Source organism: Podarcis melisellensis (assembly GCF_964234715.1).
Source record: "Podarcis melisellensis genome assembly, chromosome: 6".
Taxonomy (NCBI): Eukaryota; Metazoa; Chordata; class Lepidosauria; order Squamata; family Lacertidae; genus Podarcis; species Podarcis melisellensis.
The window spans coordinates 935,553-952,210 of record NC_138538.1 but is presented as its reverse complement, the minus strand read 5'-3'; the positions used below and the strand labels follow the sequence as shown (position 1 = coordinate 952,210).

Genomic DNA, 16,658 nt, shown 5'->3' with positions numbered 1-16,658 from the left:
GGAAGGGGGGAGGCACTTCATTCTGGGTGCTCCCTGGGTGGCTCCATCCCTCAGTCTGGAGCCCCTCACACACCTCAAGAGGTTCCGGGGGGGGGGGGGCTCTGCCCCAGTTGCTCCCCTTGTCCCTCCTTCTCTTGCTTAACTTTATTGGAATCTTTGTTCAGAATTGTTTCGCTTAACAGTGTGATTTTATCATATCATTGTAACATTGTCTTTGGGGGGATTGGAGAATTGTATTTTTGAAAGGGGGTTTCTACACTCAAGCTTTATAAAAAATAAATTATGAAATAAATATGGTGCTTTTATATTGTTGGTATTGTAACGGTGTGTGTGTGTGTGTGTGAGAGAGAGAGAGAGAGAGAGAGAGAGAGAGAGAGAGAGAGAGAGAGAGAGAGAGAGAGATATGCCTTGGGTGAGGTGTACCTATCTTAAATAAAACCAATCAGATTCTCCCACTTTTCCATGGCTGCAGGGATTAAACTCCTTATATGTAGTGGAAGAGCCAGTCGTGCTTCTCTAGAGGTCTTTTCATGGAGGGGAGTGACCCACAGCTGCTGGAATGACCACGGTATGGCTGCTGGTGTGCCAGACCCAGGGATGCCACACAGGTGTGGTTTCAGTTTTGCTCTTAATGTAAATCCAGTTTTGATGAATGGCAAAACTCAGTCTGCAGGAGCAGTGAGAAGCAAAGGCCTGCTTTGGCCAATACATCATCAACCGAACAGGCCAGCCAGATTCATCAGATCCTGCAGCACCAAAGGGTCTGGCATCTGCCAGGCAAGCTGATAGCTGAGAGGTGTTTGAGGTTTGGGGTCCTGCTCCACTAGGTATAGATTTAGGACACTTACCATATTTTTTCAGCTATAAGATGCCCCCAAGTATAAGACGCCCCCTATTTTGGAGGACTCAGATTTAAGAAAATGGGGGAGATGGCCCAGAGTATAAGACACCCCCTAATTTTTTTTGGGGGGGGACCTAGTCTTATACACGGAAAAATATGGTAACAGCAACTGATGGGTTTAGGGGAATGCAGGCAGGCTGTTTTTGAAAAGGCTACTGCAGACAGCTTTAGAAAAGGCTACTTTGGTCATTGGTAAAAGGGGGGGGAATAAAGCATGTCGTCGTCGTCGTCATCATCATCTAATATTATTTATACCCTGCCCATCTGGCTTGGTTTCCCCAGCAACTCTGGACAGCTACCAAAAGATTGAAAACAGAATAAAACATCACACATTAAAAGCTTCCCTAAACAGGGCTGCCTTCAGATGTCTTCTAAAAGTCAAATAGTCATTTATTTCCTTCACATCTGGTGGGAGGGCGTTCCGCAGGGCGGGCGCCACTACCGAGAAGGCCCTCTGCTTGGTTCCCTGTAACCTCACTTCTCGCAATGGGGGAACCACCAGAAGGCCCTTGGCGCTGGACCTCAGTGTCCAGGCTGAACGATGGGGGTGGAGACGCTCCTTCAGGTATACAGGACTGAGGCGGTTTAGGGCTTTCAAGGTCAGCACCAACACTTTGAATTGTGCTCAGAAACGTACTGGGAGCCAATGAAAGTCTTTCAGGAGAGCAGCTTTGCCGTGCTGCCCCCTGGTGGTTGCCTGCTGCACAATGCTCCAAAGGCTTGGCTGAGTCAGGATGATGATCCAGAAGAGGCCTCCAGAGGGATGGGGAAGCCTCTGGTGGGGCTGGGGGAGGCCACTAGAGAGGAACTTGGAAGCAGGGGGTGGGGGTGGGGTTCCTCAAGCTGCTTTCCCATCTCCTCTGCCCCCCACAACAGGAGCCGGGAATTCCGCCTCCCTCTCTGTCCTCAGCTCCTTCTCTGGGAGATGCCTTCAGAAACAGGATATCCAGGAGAAGTTGGAAAAGAAGGGAGCAAGGGGCTCCACCTGGGACCAAGTGGGGAGGGGGTGCCCAAGAGCTTTCCCCACCTGCTTCACTGCTCAACTGCAATACAACCCCCATCAGTGCTGGCAGTGGGCCTCCAGTATTATCATTATCATCTATTAAATTTCTATACCACTGCAGCCCCAGAAGGAGCTGGGCATGTTTAGCCTGGAAAAGAAGAGGCTGAAAGGAGATAGAATAGCCATCTTCAAATACCTGAAAGGCTGCCGCAAATGGAGCAGGCTTGCTTTCTGCTGCTCCAGAGTGCAGAATCCAAACCAATGTATTAAAATTACCCAAAAAAAGGAGACTGTGATTAAACATAACTACTGCAATGTGCTCTATGCCGGGTCATTGAAGGTGACCCGGAAACTACAACTAATCCAGAATGTGGCAGCTAGACTGGTGACTGAGAGCGGCCACCAAGACCACATAACACCGGTCTTAAAAGACCTACATTGGCTCCCAGTACGTTTCCGAGCACAATTCAAAATGTTGGTGCTGACCTTTAAAGCCCTAAACAGCCTCAAAGGCCCAGTAGACCTGAAGGAGCGTCTCCACCCCCATTGTTCAGTCCGGACACTGAGATCTAGCTCTGAGGGCCTTCTGGCGGTTCCCTCCCTGCAAGAAGCCAAGTTACAGGGAACCAGGCAGAGGGCCTTCTCGGTGGTGGCGCCCGCCCTGTGGAACACCCTCCCACCAGATGTCAAAGAGAACAACAACTACCAGACTTTTAGAAGACATCTGAAGGCAGCCCTCTTTAGGGAAGCTTTTAATGTTTGATGCATTACCAGATGGGCGGGGTATAAAGAATAAATTTATTATTATTATTATTATTATTATTATTATTATTATTATTATTATTATTAACTTTCTGACACTAAGGGCCATTCGACACTGGAACTGACTCCCTTGTTATTGGGTGAAAGTTTCTAAGCAGAGGTTAGATGGCCATCGGTCATGGATGCTTCAGTTGAGATTCCTGCATTGGTTCCTTCCGACTATACAATACTATGATTCTACGGTCCCAAGTCAGTGCCCCAGCACTCCACCTACATTTTGGGGGTTTGCTTGGAGCGTAAATGCAGTCTGCATGCTCTCCAGGTTGCTCCCAAATGTCACAAGAGGGAGGAAGCAGGCAGAAGGTCCAAACAGGATGGCAAATGAGGCTGAGCCTTGGGGCTCTACAAGGAGCTATTCCTAGCAAATGCACTACACTCGTTCTTCAGGTTTACTCGCAAAGAATCAGCAGGGCTGGTCAGCTTCCCAGAAGATCCTGCCTTGGAATCCCTGGTGCTGGAACTAGATCCCCTGCTGTTGGGCAGAAAACAAAGCTGCAGCTCAGCTTTCTTAAAGGCTCTTTCTGGTCATGGATCTCACATCCCTCAGGCAGGTCCTTTAAGGACCCTCTTTGAACAGGAAGAGGTTTAGGGGGAAGGAGACAAGGGGCAACTTGACCTAGAGCCTGGTTCTCAAAGGGTGTGGCAGGAGAGGATGGGAAGAGCGGCAGAGAGATTCAAGGACAATCAAAGAAGCATTTCAACATCACAGGGTAGTATAGTATCAAAATTATTCTTTTTATTTGTGGAATATGCATAGATACCTTTTCAAAATGAGACCAAGACCATTGGCTATTCTTCTACTGTTCTCCACGACATATTGTTGTGGAAAGGGATTTTCATCTCTGACAAAGATCAGAAAAGAGCAAGGCTTCTTTGTGCTGATGAGGAGACGAGAGTTTGCTTGTCTGAAATTAGACCTCACCTAAATGAGATTACCCGGCAAAAGCAATCTCACACCTCTCAGAGAGTTTGTAAGAGCCTCGTTTATAATTATATTTTGGGAAGGATTCCTGTCCTGATGCAGGAACATTAAACTTTCTGGATGTCCCATGATCACGTTATGAAGGAGTTGTGTTCTGTGTTACAAATCAAGCCCTGCGAGGAGTTCTTTGTTTTTGTTTTCCAATTTGCTTCATGGGCTTGTCTCCCCAGGCATCAAAGGCAGGCTTCCCATTATTGAAGCCCCACGAGGGCCAACTCGCCTCCTCCTCCAAGCCAATGTCTGGGTCCTCAGCATCCTCGTCACTCCACATGTCGTGATAGGCGTACGCATTGTCAGCAGGCCTGTCTAACCCGTAATCCAGTTCCTTGTCAAAGGCATCTCCATCGCCGCCATTGTCCGCATCGCTGGCATCGGAATTGCCACCCTCATTCCCTTCATCTTCAAAAATGTCGTCTTCGTCATCGTTGTCATCCTTGTCATCAACTTTCTCTGGTTTGTCCTCAGGCTTGGGCTTACTCTCAGGTGCAGGTTTCACACTGGACCCTGGCTTTTCATGGGATGCTGGTTTGTCACCAGATGTGGGCTTGGTATGGTCCACATGCCCAGAATGATGCTCTTCAGATGTGGGCTTGGCGTGGTCCACCTGTCCAGATGGATGCTCTCCAGATGTGGGTTTGGCATGGTCCACATGCCCAGAAGGATGTTCTCCAGAAGTGGGCTTGACATGGGCGACCTGCCCAGATGGATGCTCTCCAGATGTGGGTTTAGCATGGTCCACCTGCCCAGAAGGATGTTCTCCAGATGTGGGTTTAGCATGGTCCACCTGCCCAGAAGGTTGTTCTCCAGATGTGGGTTTGGCATGGTCCACCTGCCCAGAAGGATGTTCTCCAGAAGTGGGCTTGACATGGGTGACCTGCCCAGAAGGATGTTCTCCAGATGTGGGTTTAGCATGGTCCACCTGCCCAGAAGGATGTTCTCCAGATGTGGGTTTAGCATGGTCCACCTGCCCAGAAGGATGTTCTCCAGATGTGGGTTTAGCATGGTCCACCTGCCCAGAAGGATGTTCTCCAGATGTGGGTTTGGCGTTGTCCACATGCCCAGATGGATGCTCTCCAGATGTGGGCTTGGCGTGCTCTACCTGCCCAGAATGGTGCTCTCCAGATGTGGGCTTGGCGTGGTCTACCTGCCCAGATGGATGCTCTCCAGATGTGGGCTTGGCATGGTCCACTTGCCCAGAATGATGCTCTCCAGATGTGGGCTTGGCATGGACCACGTGCCCAGAAAGATGCTCTCCAGATGTGGGCTTCACGTGGTCTACCTGCCCAGAAGGATGCTCTCCAGATGTGGGCTTGGCGTGGTCTACCTGCTCAGATGGATGCTCTCCAGATGTGGGCTTGGCATGGACCACGTGCCCAGAAAGATGCTCTCCAGATGTGGGCTTCACGTGGTCTACCTGCCCAGAAGGATGCTCTCCAGATGTGGGCTTGGCGTGGTCTACCTGCTCAGATGGATGCTCTCCAGATGTGGGCTTGGCATGGACCACGTGCCCAGAGATATGCTCTCCAGATGTGGGCTTGGCATGGTCTACCTGCCCAGAAGGATGCTCTCCAGATGTGGGCTTGCCATGGTCTACCTGCCCAGAAGGATGCTCTCCAGATGTCGGCTTGACATGGGCCATGGACCCAACAGGAGGAGCTGGCTTCTTGTCCGTTACTGGCTTTTCCGTGGGGCGGGGTCTGCAGTGGGTCTTATTCCTACCACCCGGTGCTGGCTTTCCTATCAGCCCCGGCTGGCCAGCAGATGTGGGTTTGCCATGCTGAATATTAGAAGCTGGCTTGGCACTGGAGGCTGGTTTCTCACCAGAGGTGACTCCAAAGACCCCCTCCTGTCCTTCTGGGGTCTTTCCAGCGGAAGGAAAGACGGCTTCTGTTCTGTTCTCAGCCTGGGGTCTCTTCTTCTTACAGAGAATGGGAGGTCCTGGCTCCTTCGAAAGATGGGTGCCGCCTTCCTTGGAGATGGGGGCTTCTGGAGAGGAGACCTTGCCCTTGCCCACAGAGGTGCCCTCCTGTCTCTCTGGCTGCTTCTTGGGCAAGCAGTTGCTGAGAGACACCTCCGCATCCTTGATCAGCAGACAGAGAAGCTGATGACCGGAGGCTTTTTTCCCCTGAGAAGGGGCTCCCCCCTGGCGCCGCATCACGGCATCACCACCACGGGAAAGAGATGCTGCTGCTGCTGCTGCTGCTGCAGAGGTCTCTGGACCTAGAAAGGAGGATACAAGGCACAGACAGTCATGGAATCGAAGAATCAGAGAACTGTAGGGACCCCCAAGGGCCATCTAGTCTAACCCCCAAGCAAAACAGGAATTGCAGCTAACAAATCCCTGACAGATGGCCACCCAAGCTCTGCATAAAAACCTCCATGACCTTCTGAGGTGGCGATTATTATTATTATTATTATTATTATTATTCATTGATATTCCTCTTTTTCCCCAGAGCAGGGCTCAAGGAAGCTTAGACTAATTCAAACAAGACAGATAAAATACAAAGAGCTAAAAAAATCTACTTATGTTACGGAAAATGCGAAGTATATAAAGGTTTCCTAAATCAGGGAAAAAATTATACCAAGTGTGGGGAAACTATAAAAACTTGCCGGAAAGGAAAACACCGTTATGGCTTTCACATATTGAAGCCATGCCAGTGAGAAAAAGAAACATGAGAGAAGAATGGGAAACAGAGAGAGAGATCTGTTAACAGAGGTTGGTTAGATTTTCGACTGAATGATTTTTCTGTAAGTTATTTGACGCCCCTGGATGAAAGTGTGATTATAAAGAATGGAAAAATAATAATAATAATAAACAGAGGTTGGTGGTGTGATTAGATTAAGGAAGTAGGAAGAAGTAACAGAAAAAGACGATGATTTGGTTACAGCATCACCAACTTAATGAATTATTTAAGTTGGGGGGAAAGAATGATTTTGTAAATCAAATTATTCAGTTAGAAAAAGGCCTGCTGAATAATAATCCATAATGTATAAAATGCTGCTAGAATAGGAAACCTTTCCTGTGTCCCCCCCCCCTCCCCCGGGTCTAACACAGCAACATCCCATTGCCAGCCAGTGATGGCAGAGTGCAGAGAGAGTCGGACTGGGACGCTGGTGGGGGGGGAGAGACCAGGGATCCAATCCCCCCTCAGCCAGAAGTCCACCAGGTGTGACCTTGGGCCAGGTACTGCCTCCTCCTGGCCAAATCTCCCTCTCAGGGTTGTGGTGGGGGTTCCATGAGGAGAGGGAGAAAACCACGTGCGCCACATCCGAGCTCCTGGGTGGAAAAGGCCGGATATAGCAATGCAACAAACAAGTCCCTCACCAAGGGGGAATGTTCATAACAATTTTTTCATTTGGAAACGTGCTAAGAGGAAGGCACACTTGGCCAATCCACACCTTGATCAATTCCCACCCAGAAACCTATTTCTCCACTGTGGAAGGACGTGTGGATCCAGAATTGGCCTCCACAGTCACTTACAGACTCATTAAAACCGTATTTATGGAAGACAATCTGACTCGGTTACGAGGGATTGCAGAAGAAGAAGAAGAAGAAGAAGAAGAAGAAGAAGAAGAAGAAGAAGAAGAAGAAGAAGAAGAAGAAGAAGAAGAAGAAGAAGAAGAAGAAGAAGAGTCAACGGGTGTTTACTGAAATCTTGGTCCTTTGGCTGATATGGAAATTTAGCAACACCAGGGAATTGTTAATGGCAGTCTTAAAGGTAAAAGGACCCCTGACCATTAGGTCCAGTCATGGCCGACTCTGGGGTTGCGGTGCTCATCTCACTTTATTGGCCGAGGGAGCCAGCATACAGCTTCCGGGTCATGTGGCCAGCAGGACTAAGCCACTTCTGGCGAACCAGAGCAGTGCACGGAAACGCCGTTTACCTTCCCGCCAGAGTGGTACCTATTTATCTACTTGCACTATGACATGCTTTTGTTGGCAGGAGCGGGGATTCAAACCGCCGACCTTCTGATCGGCAAGTCCTAGGCTCAGTGGTTTAACCCACAGCGCCACCCGCGTCTTACATCTATGCATTTATAATAAAAATTCAAAAGAGGGAAGAATGAGCCACCTATTAATTCATGGAAATAAACTGGGGGAGTGGGAGAAGAACCAGGCATGATCCATAGCAGCTCGGGTGCTCCATCTTCCTGCCCAGGCAGTGCCAGGCAGCCCAACCACAGAAGCCACCAAATTGCAGAGGCTGCCGGCCAGAGCTATTTCTGATTTTACGGGGCTGCCAAGTCCAGAAAGGGAGTTTCAACAGGCAGAGTGAGAATCCGCTTCTGGTGACCAAGCAGCTGCGGCAATTATCCCAGGCGTTTCAAGAACTGGAAGTAATGATGGGTTTGTCGTGTCACAATGACCCAGTTAGCCGAAAAGGTTGTGGGTTGCTTAACATTATGAGACGGCAAAAAATAAGCCCGTCCTGGTTGCAACATGCCTCTGCCTACGTATTCTGTTCCGGGAGGCCCCTGGTGTGAGCTAGGGTTCTCCCCCCAATCTCTTTCCTTTATAGCGATGTGCGTTTGGAGGGTGAGTCTGTAGGATGCCTGGGTCCCTTCCGATTCTGGGTGGCCCTGTACCCACTAAGGGTATCAGCTGATGGAAGACTCCATTGCTAAACTGGGCGGTTGTTAAGATAATAGGCGAAGTTTTCCACTTAAGGATCAGCGTTCGCTTTGTGCCAGAGGGCAAAGGCGTGGGGCATCCCACTTCCTCACCTGGCAGGTAGACAAAGAACAACAGGTGTGAGTTGTGTGTGAGGCAGCGGGATGAGAATCTGGGACCCAGTTGCTGCGGTTGCCATGCAACTCAAGTTTGGTTCAAGCTGGGATCCAAGGCTGGGATCGAGGGAGAAGCAAGATCTGTTGGGGTGTTAATGCTCAGGTGGGATAGAGGTAGAACACAGAGTTGTAGCGCTGGAAGGGATCCCAAGGGTCATCTAGTCCAGCCCCCTGAAATATGGGGAGCTCAGCAAAAGCATCCCTGCCAGGTGGCCACCCAACCTCGACTTAAAAATCTCCCAGGAAGGAGGGGCCACCACCTTCCCAGGGAGTCCGAATTTGCTTCCTTGTACCAAACTCCTGCAATTCCGGCAGGGTAACATTCTGGGAATCATTCCTAAAGCCAAAATTGCATATAGTCAAAGCCCTTTGGGTTCTATGGTGGGGGGATTTCCAAAGTCATTTCCCCCAGAACCCAGTCCCTTCTCTAGAAGGAAGTTTTTAATCTTCGATGTTCTGTTATGGTTTTATAATTTGTTGGAAGCTGCCCAGAGTGGCTGAGGAAACCCAGTCAGATGTGTGGGGTATATAATAATAATAATAATAATAATAATAATAATAATAATAATAATAATAATAATAAATTTTATTTCTACCCCACCCTCCCCGGCCAGAGCCGGGCTCAGGGTGGCTAACCTCAGTAAAATTACAGTAAAAAACATAATGGGGGGGACCCAATTTAAAATATAGGTAAAAATGCAATTTTAAAAAGCATCCTCATTTTAAAAGTAGCCCATAAATCAAAATCATAAGGGGAGGGAAACATAAGGGTCAGACCGAGTCCAAACCAAAAGCCAGACGGAACAGCTCCGTCTGGCAGGCCCTGCGGAAAGATGTCAAGTCCCACAGGGCTCTAGTTTCGTGTAACAGAGCAGTCCATCACGTCAGGGCCAGTACTGAAAAGGCCCTGGCCCTAGTTGGGTGTTGTCATTTGTGGACCTTAAAGTCCTCCATGGGGCATACCAGGAGAGGCAGTCCCGTAGGTACGTGGGTCCTAGGCTGCGTAGGGCTTTAAAGGTCAAAACCAGCACCTTCAACCTGACCCGGGACTCCACCAGGTAGTAGTAGTATCATCATCATCAACATTAATTCTGCACTTTTATTTTTTTAAATTGCCACATGCGTGAACCTAAATGCTCACAAAGTCCTGCCTGGCTTAAGACCAAGCCATCTGAAAGACCTTATTCTTCAGGAGAGACCCTTCTCTCAGTCCCCCTTGGTGGGGGTGCAGGAGGGGACCTTCTCAGTAGTAGCCACTCCCAGATTCTGGGACTCCCTCCCTGGAGAAGCCAGGCTGCCTCTCTCCTCACCATCCTTCCACCGGCAGGTAAAGGAGACCTTCTCATTCCAACAGGCTTTTGGGAACAGACTGCTTTTTGGAAAAGGGCTGGTGCCAGGCTGTTTCATTGTAGACATTGCACACACTTTTGTAAATCAACAAAATCTTTAATAAATAATAATAATACTGTTTCATTGTAATTATGTGCATGCTTTAAAGAGTGTGTGTGTGTGTGTGTGTGTGTGTGTGTGCGCAGTTTTAACTCTATCATTGTTTAACTGTTTTTTTAATTATTGTTTTCCTCCCGCCTGGGGTCTCTGTCCAGAAAAGGCAGGATATAAACATATAGTCCTGTTCATCAAAAATGCTTCCTGCCCTCACCCATCCCAACTTCCTGAGCTCCTCTCCCAGGCTCACGTGGGCTGCTGTGTGGAGCAGAGGAAGTGCCTGTGAGCAAGACTCCGTGTCATTTCAAATTCGCAATTATGCTAATTAATTGAGCAACTAGCACCTGAACCTGATAGCCATCAGAGTTGAATCAAGCCTGGGAGGAAGAGGCGGAGGAACGTGAGCAGCCCTGGGCAGCAGAAGGCCTGCTGGCAGCATGCCATCCTGCAATAACTGGCACACAAGTGCCCAGCAGGGCCAGGGAATCAGAGAACTGGAGAGCTGAGGGGGACTCCACCTTCATCCTTCAGCCCGGACACCGGGGTCCATCTCCGCGGCTCTTCCAGCGGTTCCCTCCCTACAAGGTTACAAGGAACTAGGCAGAGGGCCTTCAGGGTGGTGGCGCCCGCCCTGTGGAATGCCCTCCCATCAGAAGTCAAGGAAATAAACAACCTTCTGACTTTTAGAAGACATCTGAAAACAGCCCTGTATCAGGAGGTTTTTAATATTTAATGTTTTTTCGTGTTTTTAATATTCTGTTGGGAGCCATCCAGAGTGGCTGGGGAAACCCAGCCAGATGGGCAGAGTATAATGTTTATTATTATTATTATTATTATTATTATTATTATTATTAAACGGCCTCGGTCCAGTATCTGAAGGAGCGTCTCCACCCCCATTGTTCTGCCCGGACACTGAGGTCCAGCGCCAAGGGCCTTCTGGCAGTTCCCTCCCTGTGAGAAGCCAAGTTACAGGGAACCAGGCAGAGGGCCTTCTCGGTAGTGGCACCTGCCCTGTGGAATGCCCTCCCACCAGATGTCAAAGAGAAGAACAACTACCAGACTTCTAGAAGACATCTGAAGGCAGCCCTGTTCAGGGAAGCTTTTAATGTTTAATAGGTTGTTGTATTTTAGTGTTCTGTTGGAAGCCTCCCAGAGTGGCTGGGGAAACTCAGCCAGGTGGGCGGGGTATAACCCCCTGGAGTAGGCATTGCCTGCAAGGAGAAACACGGACAAGGAACTCCTCAGGCTCCCCCAGGGCCTATACAAGCTGTTCGGTGCAACCCAAAACCTCTTGCACCCCCAAGACCCTGTGCTATTCTGGGCAGAAGCCAAGAGCTGCCGTTTGGCCGAGGGACCCTGCACTCAGATGGTGCAAAGCAGCCTGGGGGGCTGGGGTTTGCAGGACAAAAGGTCTTGAGCCAGCCCTGCCTGCCAGGTAGAATAAGTAAAGGTAATGGGACCCCTGACCATTAGGTCCAGTCGTGGCCGACTCTGGGGTTGCAGCACTCATCTTGCTTTATTGGCCGAGGGAGCCAGCATACAGCTTCTGGGTCATGTGGCCAGCAGGACGAAACTGCTTCTGGCAGCACATGGAAACGCCATTGACCTTCCCGCCGGAGTGGTACCTATTTATCTACTTGCACTTTGACGTGCTTTTGAACTGCTAGGTTAGCAGGAGCAGGGACCGAGCAACGGGAGCTCACCCTGTCATTGCGGGGATTCGAACTGCCGACCTTCTGATCAGCAAGTCCTAGGCTCTGTGGTTTAACCCACAGCGCCACCCATGTCCGCCAGGTAGAATAGCCAGGTAGAATAGCCGCCAGGTAGAATAGCCAGACCCACTTACAGGTTACATACCAGTCAGGTGTGGGATGTTACTAGCACCCTAAGGAGGCTTCTCCCTTCTCCTCTTCGCAAGGCCTCCCTGTCCCATGAATAGGCCAAATTCCCTCTGAAAGTGCTCCAAATTTGTGGCCGTAAGCACCATCTGGGACTCTACTCCGCAGTTGAGTTATGTGCTGTGAGACGAAATCCTGCTTTGAAACAGCAGCCCAATTTAGATCTCTAGGGTGACGCTCATCACAGTAATATATTGAGCCAAGCCTCTGCCTGGCGGTGGTTGGATCCTGTGCTAAAGTCCTGTTCCTGAAGGTGCTTCCGTCCTCAGTTCCCGTCTTTCCAATCTTGATTTTGTTCCACCCACCCACTTCTTACGATACGATAATCTTTACAGTGGTACCTCGGGTTAAGTACTTAATTCGTTCTGGAGGTCCGTACTTAACCTGAAACTATTCTTAACCTGAAGCACTGCTTTAACTAATGGGGCCTGCTGCTGCTGCCGCGCCCTCGCAGCACAATTTCTGTTCTCATCCTGAAGCAAAGTTCAGGAAGCACTATTTCTAGGTTAGCGGAGTCTGTAACCTGAAGCGTATGTAACCTGAAGCGTTTGTAACCCGAGGTACCACTGTATAGTCATTGTCCCATACAGAACAACGAAACTGAAAAAATCTACATCAGACATTCAAAAACCGACAAGCCTGCTTTCCCAGCTATCCCAGCCTGGTTGACCTCCTAAAAACTCTGATACCCCATTTTTTAATACAATATACTCCTATAAAGACTATCTTACAATGTGTTTAAAACCAAAATTTGCATTTGGATAGAAACTGTTTTTCAGGCGGCTAGTCCTGGCCTTTATAACCCTGGACTTTCTTCCAGAAGGCAGAAGCTGAAAGAGATCATTTCCGGCGTGCATACTATCCTGCGCTATCTCTACAGCTTTCTTACGGCACCTGGAAACATAGATTTGATCCAAGGTGGGAAGAGTGCGCCCAATTATTCTCTCCACAGTCTTTACAACCCTGGACAGCATTGTTTTTTCCCTGACCATGCAGCTCCCAAACCAAACACACAGAACATAAGTTAATACACTCTCCACAGTACAATGGTAAAATGCCATCAACAGGTCCTTTGAGAGATTGTTTTTCTGGAGGATTCTCAGAAAATATAACCCCTGCTGTGCTCTCTTCACCAGGTCTTTGCAGTTTTCTCCCCAGGTTAGGTCATCTCTCAACTTCATTCCCGGAAATCAAAACACCAAGACCTGTTCCACACACTTCCCCTCAATAATAAGTGCCTGAATATTCAATTTACATTTCCTAAAGTCCACAATAATCTCTTTTGTTTTCTTTAAGTTAAGGAGTAAGTTGTTTTTCCTGCACCACTCCCCCAATTGCTCAACTTCCTTCCTATAGGCCACCTCCCCCTCTCCAGCCATGATTAAACCAACCACCGTTGTGTCATCTGCTAACTTAATGATCTTATTACTGGGGTAATTGGGGGCACAGTCAGCTGTATAGAGCGTATATAAAAGCGGGCTCAACATGCACCCCTGAGTCAATTTGCAAATTTTGTGTTTCACACTTGTGTTCAACTAACTTTTATTCAGAGTAGACCCATTGAAATGAACCTAAGTGAGTTGTGGATGCTAATTTCAATGGGTCAACTCTGAGTGAACGTCAGTCGCGTAAAGATCTGCATTAAAAATTGTCCCCCTTTTTAAGAATGCTTTTCTCCCCATGGAAAGCTTTTGTGTGCAATTGTGCAGAGTCCTAACGAGAGGTGTATCAAGGGCCCCCTGTGCTCTGGGCAAGGAGCCGTATCAGCAGCCTTACCCCATGGGGAAAAAACCACTTTACAACAATAGCTGCATTAGAAATTACTACCTTTTACGCATCCCAAGCACTTGAAGTGTCTGGAGTGAAGGCGAGGAAAAGGGGGGAAAGAATTGCACACTTTTGTGCTGTTGTGCAAGAGGATGGAAAACTTCTCCCACATGAGATCTCGCCATACACAGCACACACTCCATAGTCTCCAGCCGTCTATTATTATTATTATTATTATTATTATTATTATTATTATTATTATGTGTATACCACCTTATACCCACAAGTCTCAGGGCAGTCTACCTTTCTCCTGCCTTGCCTTTTCTCCTACTGCTCAGCTCCCAACTCTCATCTGAACTCACAGCCTTACACAGATAAGTGAAGACAGATTTCTGGGGTGATCATTGTCGGGGTCCCTCAGGCCTGCACCCCCAACAGGGGCCGATTTTGCCAGCCCCCAGGTATGCCTCTGGTCCTAATCTCCACAAGCAATTTCCCTCTTATGGTGTACGTTTCTACATTTTTTTCACCAATATGGGCATTTTCGCACACATCCTTGGCAGGAGATTTGGTTCCGTTTTGAGGGATAGCTGCATTTCAGCTTGTGAAAAAGAGAAATGTGAAAAATGAATGTCTCCATTGACATCAGGAAAAGAGCAGCTACATAGATGGCATGCAGGAGTTCTGCAGGTGAAGCTTCCCCCCCCCTGCATGCTAGGAGAGCATTCCCTGTTGGATTTGTGCCTGCCAAAGTAAAGGCTCCATCTCAGAGAGTGGGGGGGGAGTAGTGGCAAGTCAGCCTTTTCCATGCAAGGACCAGAATTGCACGTCTAGTCCTTTTCGCCATTGCAAAACCATTCCTTGATTTCCCCCAGGAAAACAGAACCGCTCCTCCCCTCACCTGGCAGGTGCCTTGGCTTTGCATCCCAGCACCTGCCAGGACAGCAGCTGCCTCTACTCACCTGTGTGCGGTGCAGCCAGCAGGGCAGTCCAGAGGACCGAGGACCCCAGAAGGAGCAAGAGGCCACCTGGCTTCATGGTGGTGGTGCTGAGAGACGGCTCTAAGTGCCGGGGATTTAGCCATACCGGGATATAAGCAATTGCTTGGGCGGAGCAGTTTGGCGAGTGACGTGACCAGCTTGCAAGGTGACTTGCAAGGGCCTCCCGTTAGATAGACCAATTCCATTCTCTAATAAGCTGCTTGGGACTGCCTGCGCCACCTACACAGCCAGCAGGAGCACGAGAAGGGCAAGGTGCCAGCGGGAAGAGCAGAAATCAGCCAGCGCCCCAGGGCATCATAGCTGCGGCCCACGGCTCCGCCTGAATATCAACAGCTGATCCTGCCAAATTCTGGAGGAAGGCAGCTCTGTTTTGCTCTGGGGCCTCCAGAAATCAGGCTCCTTCTGCATCCAGGCCACAGGTGTGATTCCTGATTTGTAGGGGAATCCTTTGGAGCCCCTTCCATCTCGCCAATGTTATGATTCCATGAAAAAGAGGGTTTCTGTCTGCTCTCCCCTTGGCAGCAAACATGGAGGCTGCCTTTAATTATCTGTTTACAGGTAGGTAGCCGTGTTGGTCCACCGTAGTCAAAAAAAAATAAAAAAAATCCTTCCAGTAGCACGTTAGAGACCAACTAAGTTTGTTTTTTTTAAAAGATATTTATTAAAGTTTTCAATATTAATACAATAAAAAAGAAGAAAACAGAAATACAAAAATAAAAATAATTAAAAACACACAGAGTTTCCATACCTTATTTTCCATTAACTTATTAATTTATGAGGAGGTCCGGAAGACCAACTCAGTTTGTTATTGGTATGAGCTTTCATATCTGAAGAAGCGTGCATGCACACAAAAGCTCATACCAAAACAAACTGAGTTGGTCTCTAAGGTGCTACTGGAAGGAAATTTTTTATTTTGTTTCAGTTATCTGCCTTGAGTCACCAATCCCAGAACACAAGAGCGTAAGATCAGGCCAGGGGCCCATCTAGTCCGGGATCCTGTTTTCACAGTGGCCAGACAAAAGCCCCAAAGGGAAACCAACAAGCAGAATCCGAGCCCAGGAGCAACTTTCCCATTCTGTGGTTTTCAGCAACTGGGATTCAGAAGCCTTGCTGACCCCAACTGCGGAGACAGAACAGAGTTGGTGGTCAACCTTGCCTCCTGGGGGAAAGTCCACCAGCATCAGCGAGTCCAAACCCCTGAAATTTAGGAATCTTTTGCCCAGCCTGGAGCTTGAACCGTCAAGCCCTGAGGTTCAGAGTCTCATGCCCTTGTTCTGCATTCCTACATTCCTGGATTCAACCGCATCCTGCACCACCGAGGTGCACTGGCTGGTAACATGTGTTGCGGATATCTTCGCTCTTGTGATGCAAGCTGAGTCACCCACACTCGGAGTGCAAACTCATCTATCTCCAGAATTATATGTTTCTTGATAATGTTGCAGGACTGGTCAGTGCAGTGCTAGAAGCCAGGTTGCATTTCTGCATTGTTACCTTTCAGGTAGTACACCTGAGCATCTTCAGAGAGACGTCTTAATAGCAAGAGCGGGTCAACTCATTTCCTGGGGGTGGGCTGTCTCTCCTCCCTCCCTCCCTTCCTGGAGGGAGACATTTGAGGACCATCTGCCTGGGGTCTTGGTCTTTTTCAGATCTCCTGGACCAGAGCACGCCAGGCACTCCTGTCTTCCACTGCCTCCCACAGTTTGGTCATAGTTGTACTTCTCTCCAATTTAGCAAACTTGGATCTCGTTTATTAGGATTATACCCTGTTTGATTTATTTCTGTTGTGTTTTTAGATGTTGTCTTTGGTATCCATCTGTCTTGGAGGACAATGGAGAACTGGGCCTTTGGGGCTGTAGAGACCAACATGTATTGTTGCATCTGGGGCAGCTGAAGGAGTCAGGCTGCGTTGCTCTTTTCAGCTATTGTGATGAAAACTGCCGTGTAATTGCTTTGAAGGGTGGTGTTCACATTGTGTAAGTAAATAAATAAGTAAATATCCTCCGTTGAGCCAGAGCCTGCCCTAGGTGGCCTACAAGGCCTGAACCATCTT

At 48.7% G+C, this 16,658-nt stretch overlaps 2 protein-coding genes across 18 annotated transcripts in view; one reads left to right on the top strand and one right to left on the bottom strand.

Annotated features, from left to right (window-relative positions):
- LOC309373118 (whey acidic protein-like) overlaps nt 1-10,941 on the top strand; it is a 90,677-nt gene extending 79,736 nt beyond the window's left edge. Inside the window, exon 6 of one of the 2 annotated variants that reach the window (XM_081917354.1) lies at nt 10,923-10,941. The gene's annotated coding sequence lies outside the window, so the exon portion shown is untranslated. Of the gene's footprint in view, nt 1-2,534; nt 2,558-10,922 lie in introns of those variants that run through there. The other variant, XM_081917353.1, reaches the window with a different exon arrangement.
- On the bottom strand, nt 3,441-14,657 carry LOC309372847 (uncharacterized protein). 16 transcript variants are annotated; one of them, XM_081916860.1, is made up of 4 exons: nt 14,570-14,657; nt 5,303-5,928; nt 4,403-5,167; nt 3,441-4,312 (listed from the first exon to the last, which is right to left on the bottom strand). In XM_081916860.1, the coding sequence occupies exons 1-4, from the start codon at nt 14,643-14,645 to the stop codon at nt 3,815-3,817; spliced, it is 1,965 nt and encodes a 654-aa protein (XP_081772986.1). In that variant the 5' UTR covers nt 14,646-14,657; the 3' UTR covers nt 3,441-3,814. The 16 variants fall into 16 exon arrangements, with proteins under 16 accessions (XP_081772986.1, XP_081772988.1, XP_081772983.1 ...); XM_081916862.1 differs by having other exon boundaries at nt 4,448-5,167; XM_081916857.1 differs by having other exon boundaries at nt 3,441-4,537; nt 4,583-5,167.
- Between the last annotated feature and the right edge of the window lie 2,001 nt (nt 14,658-16,658).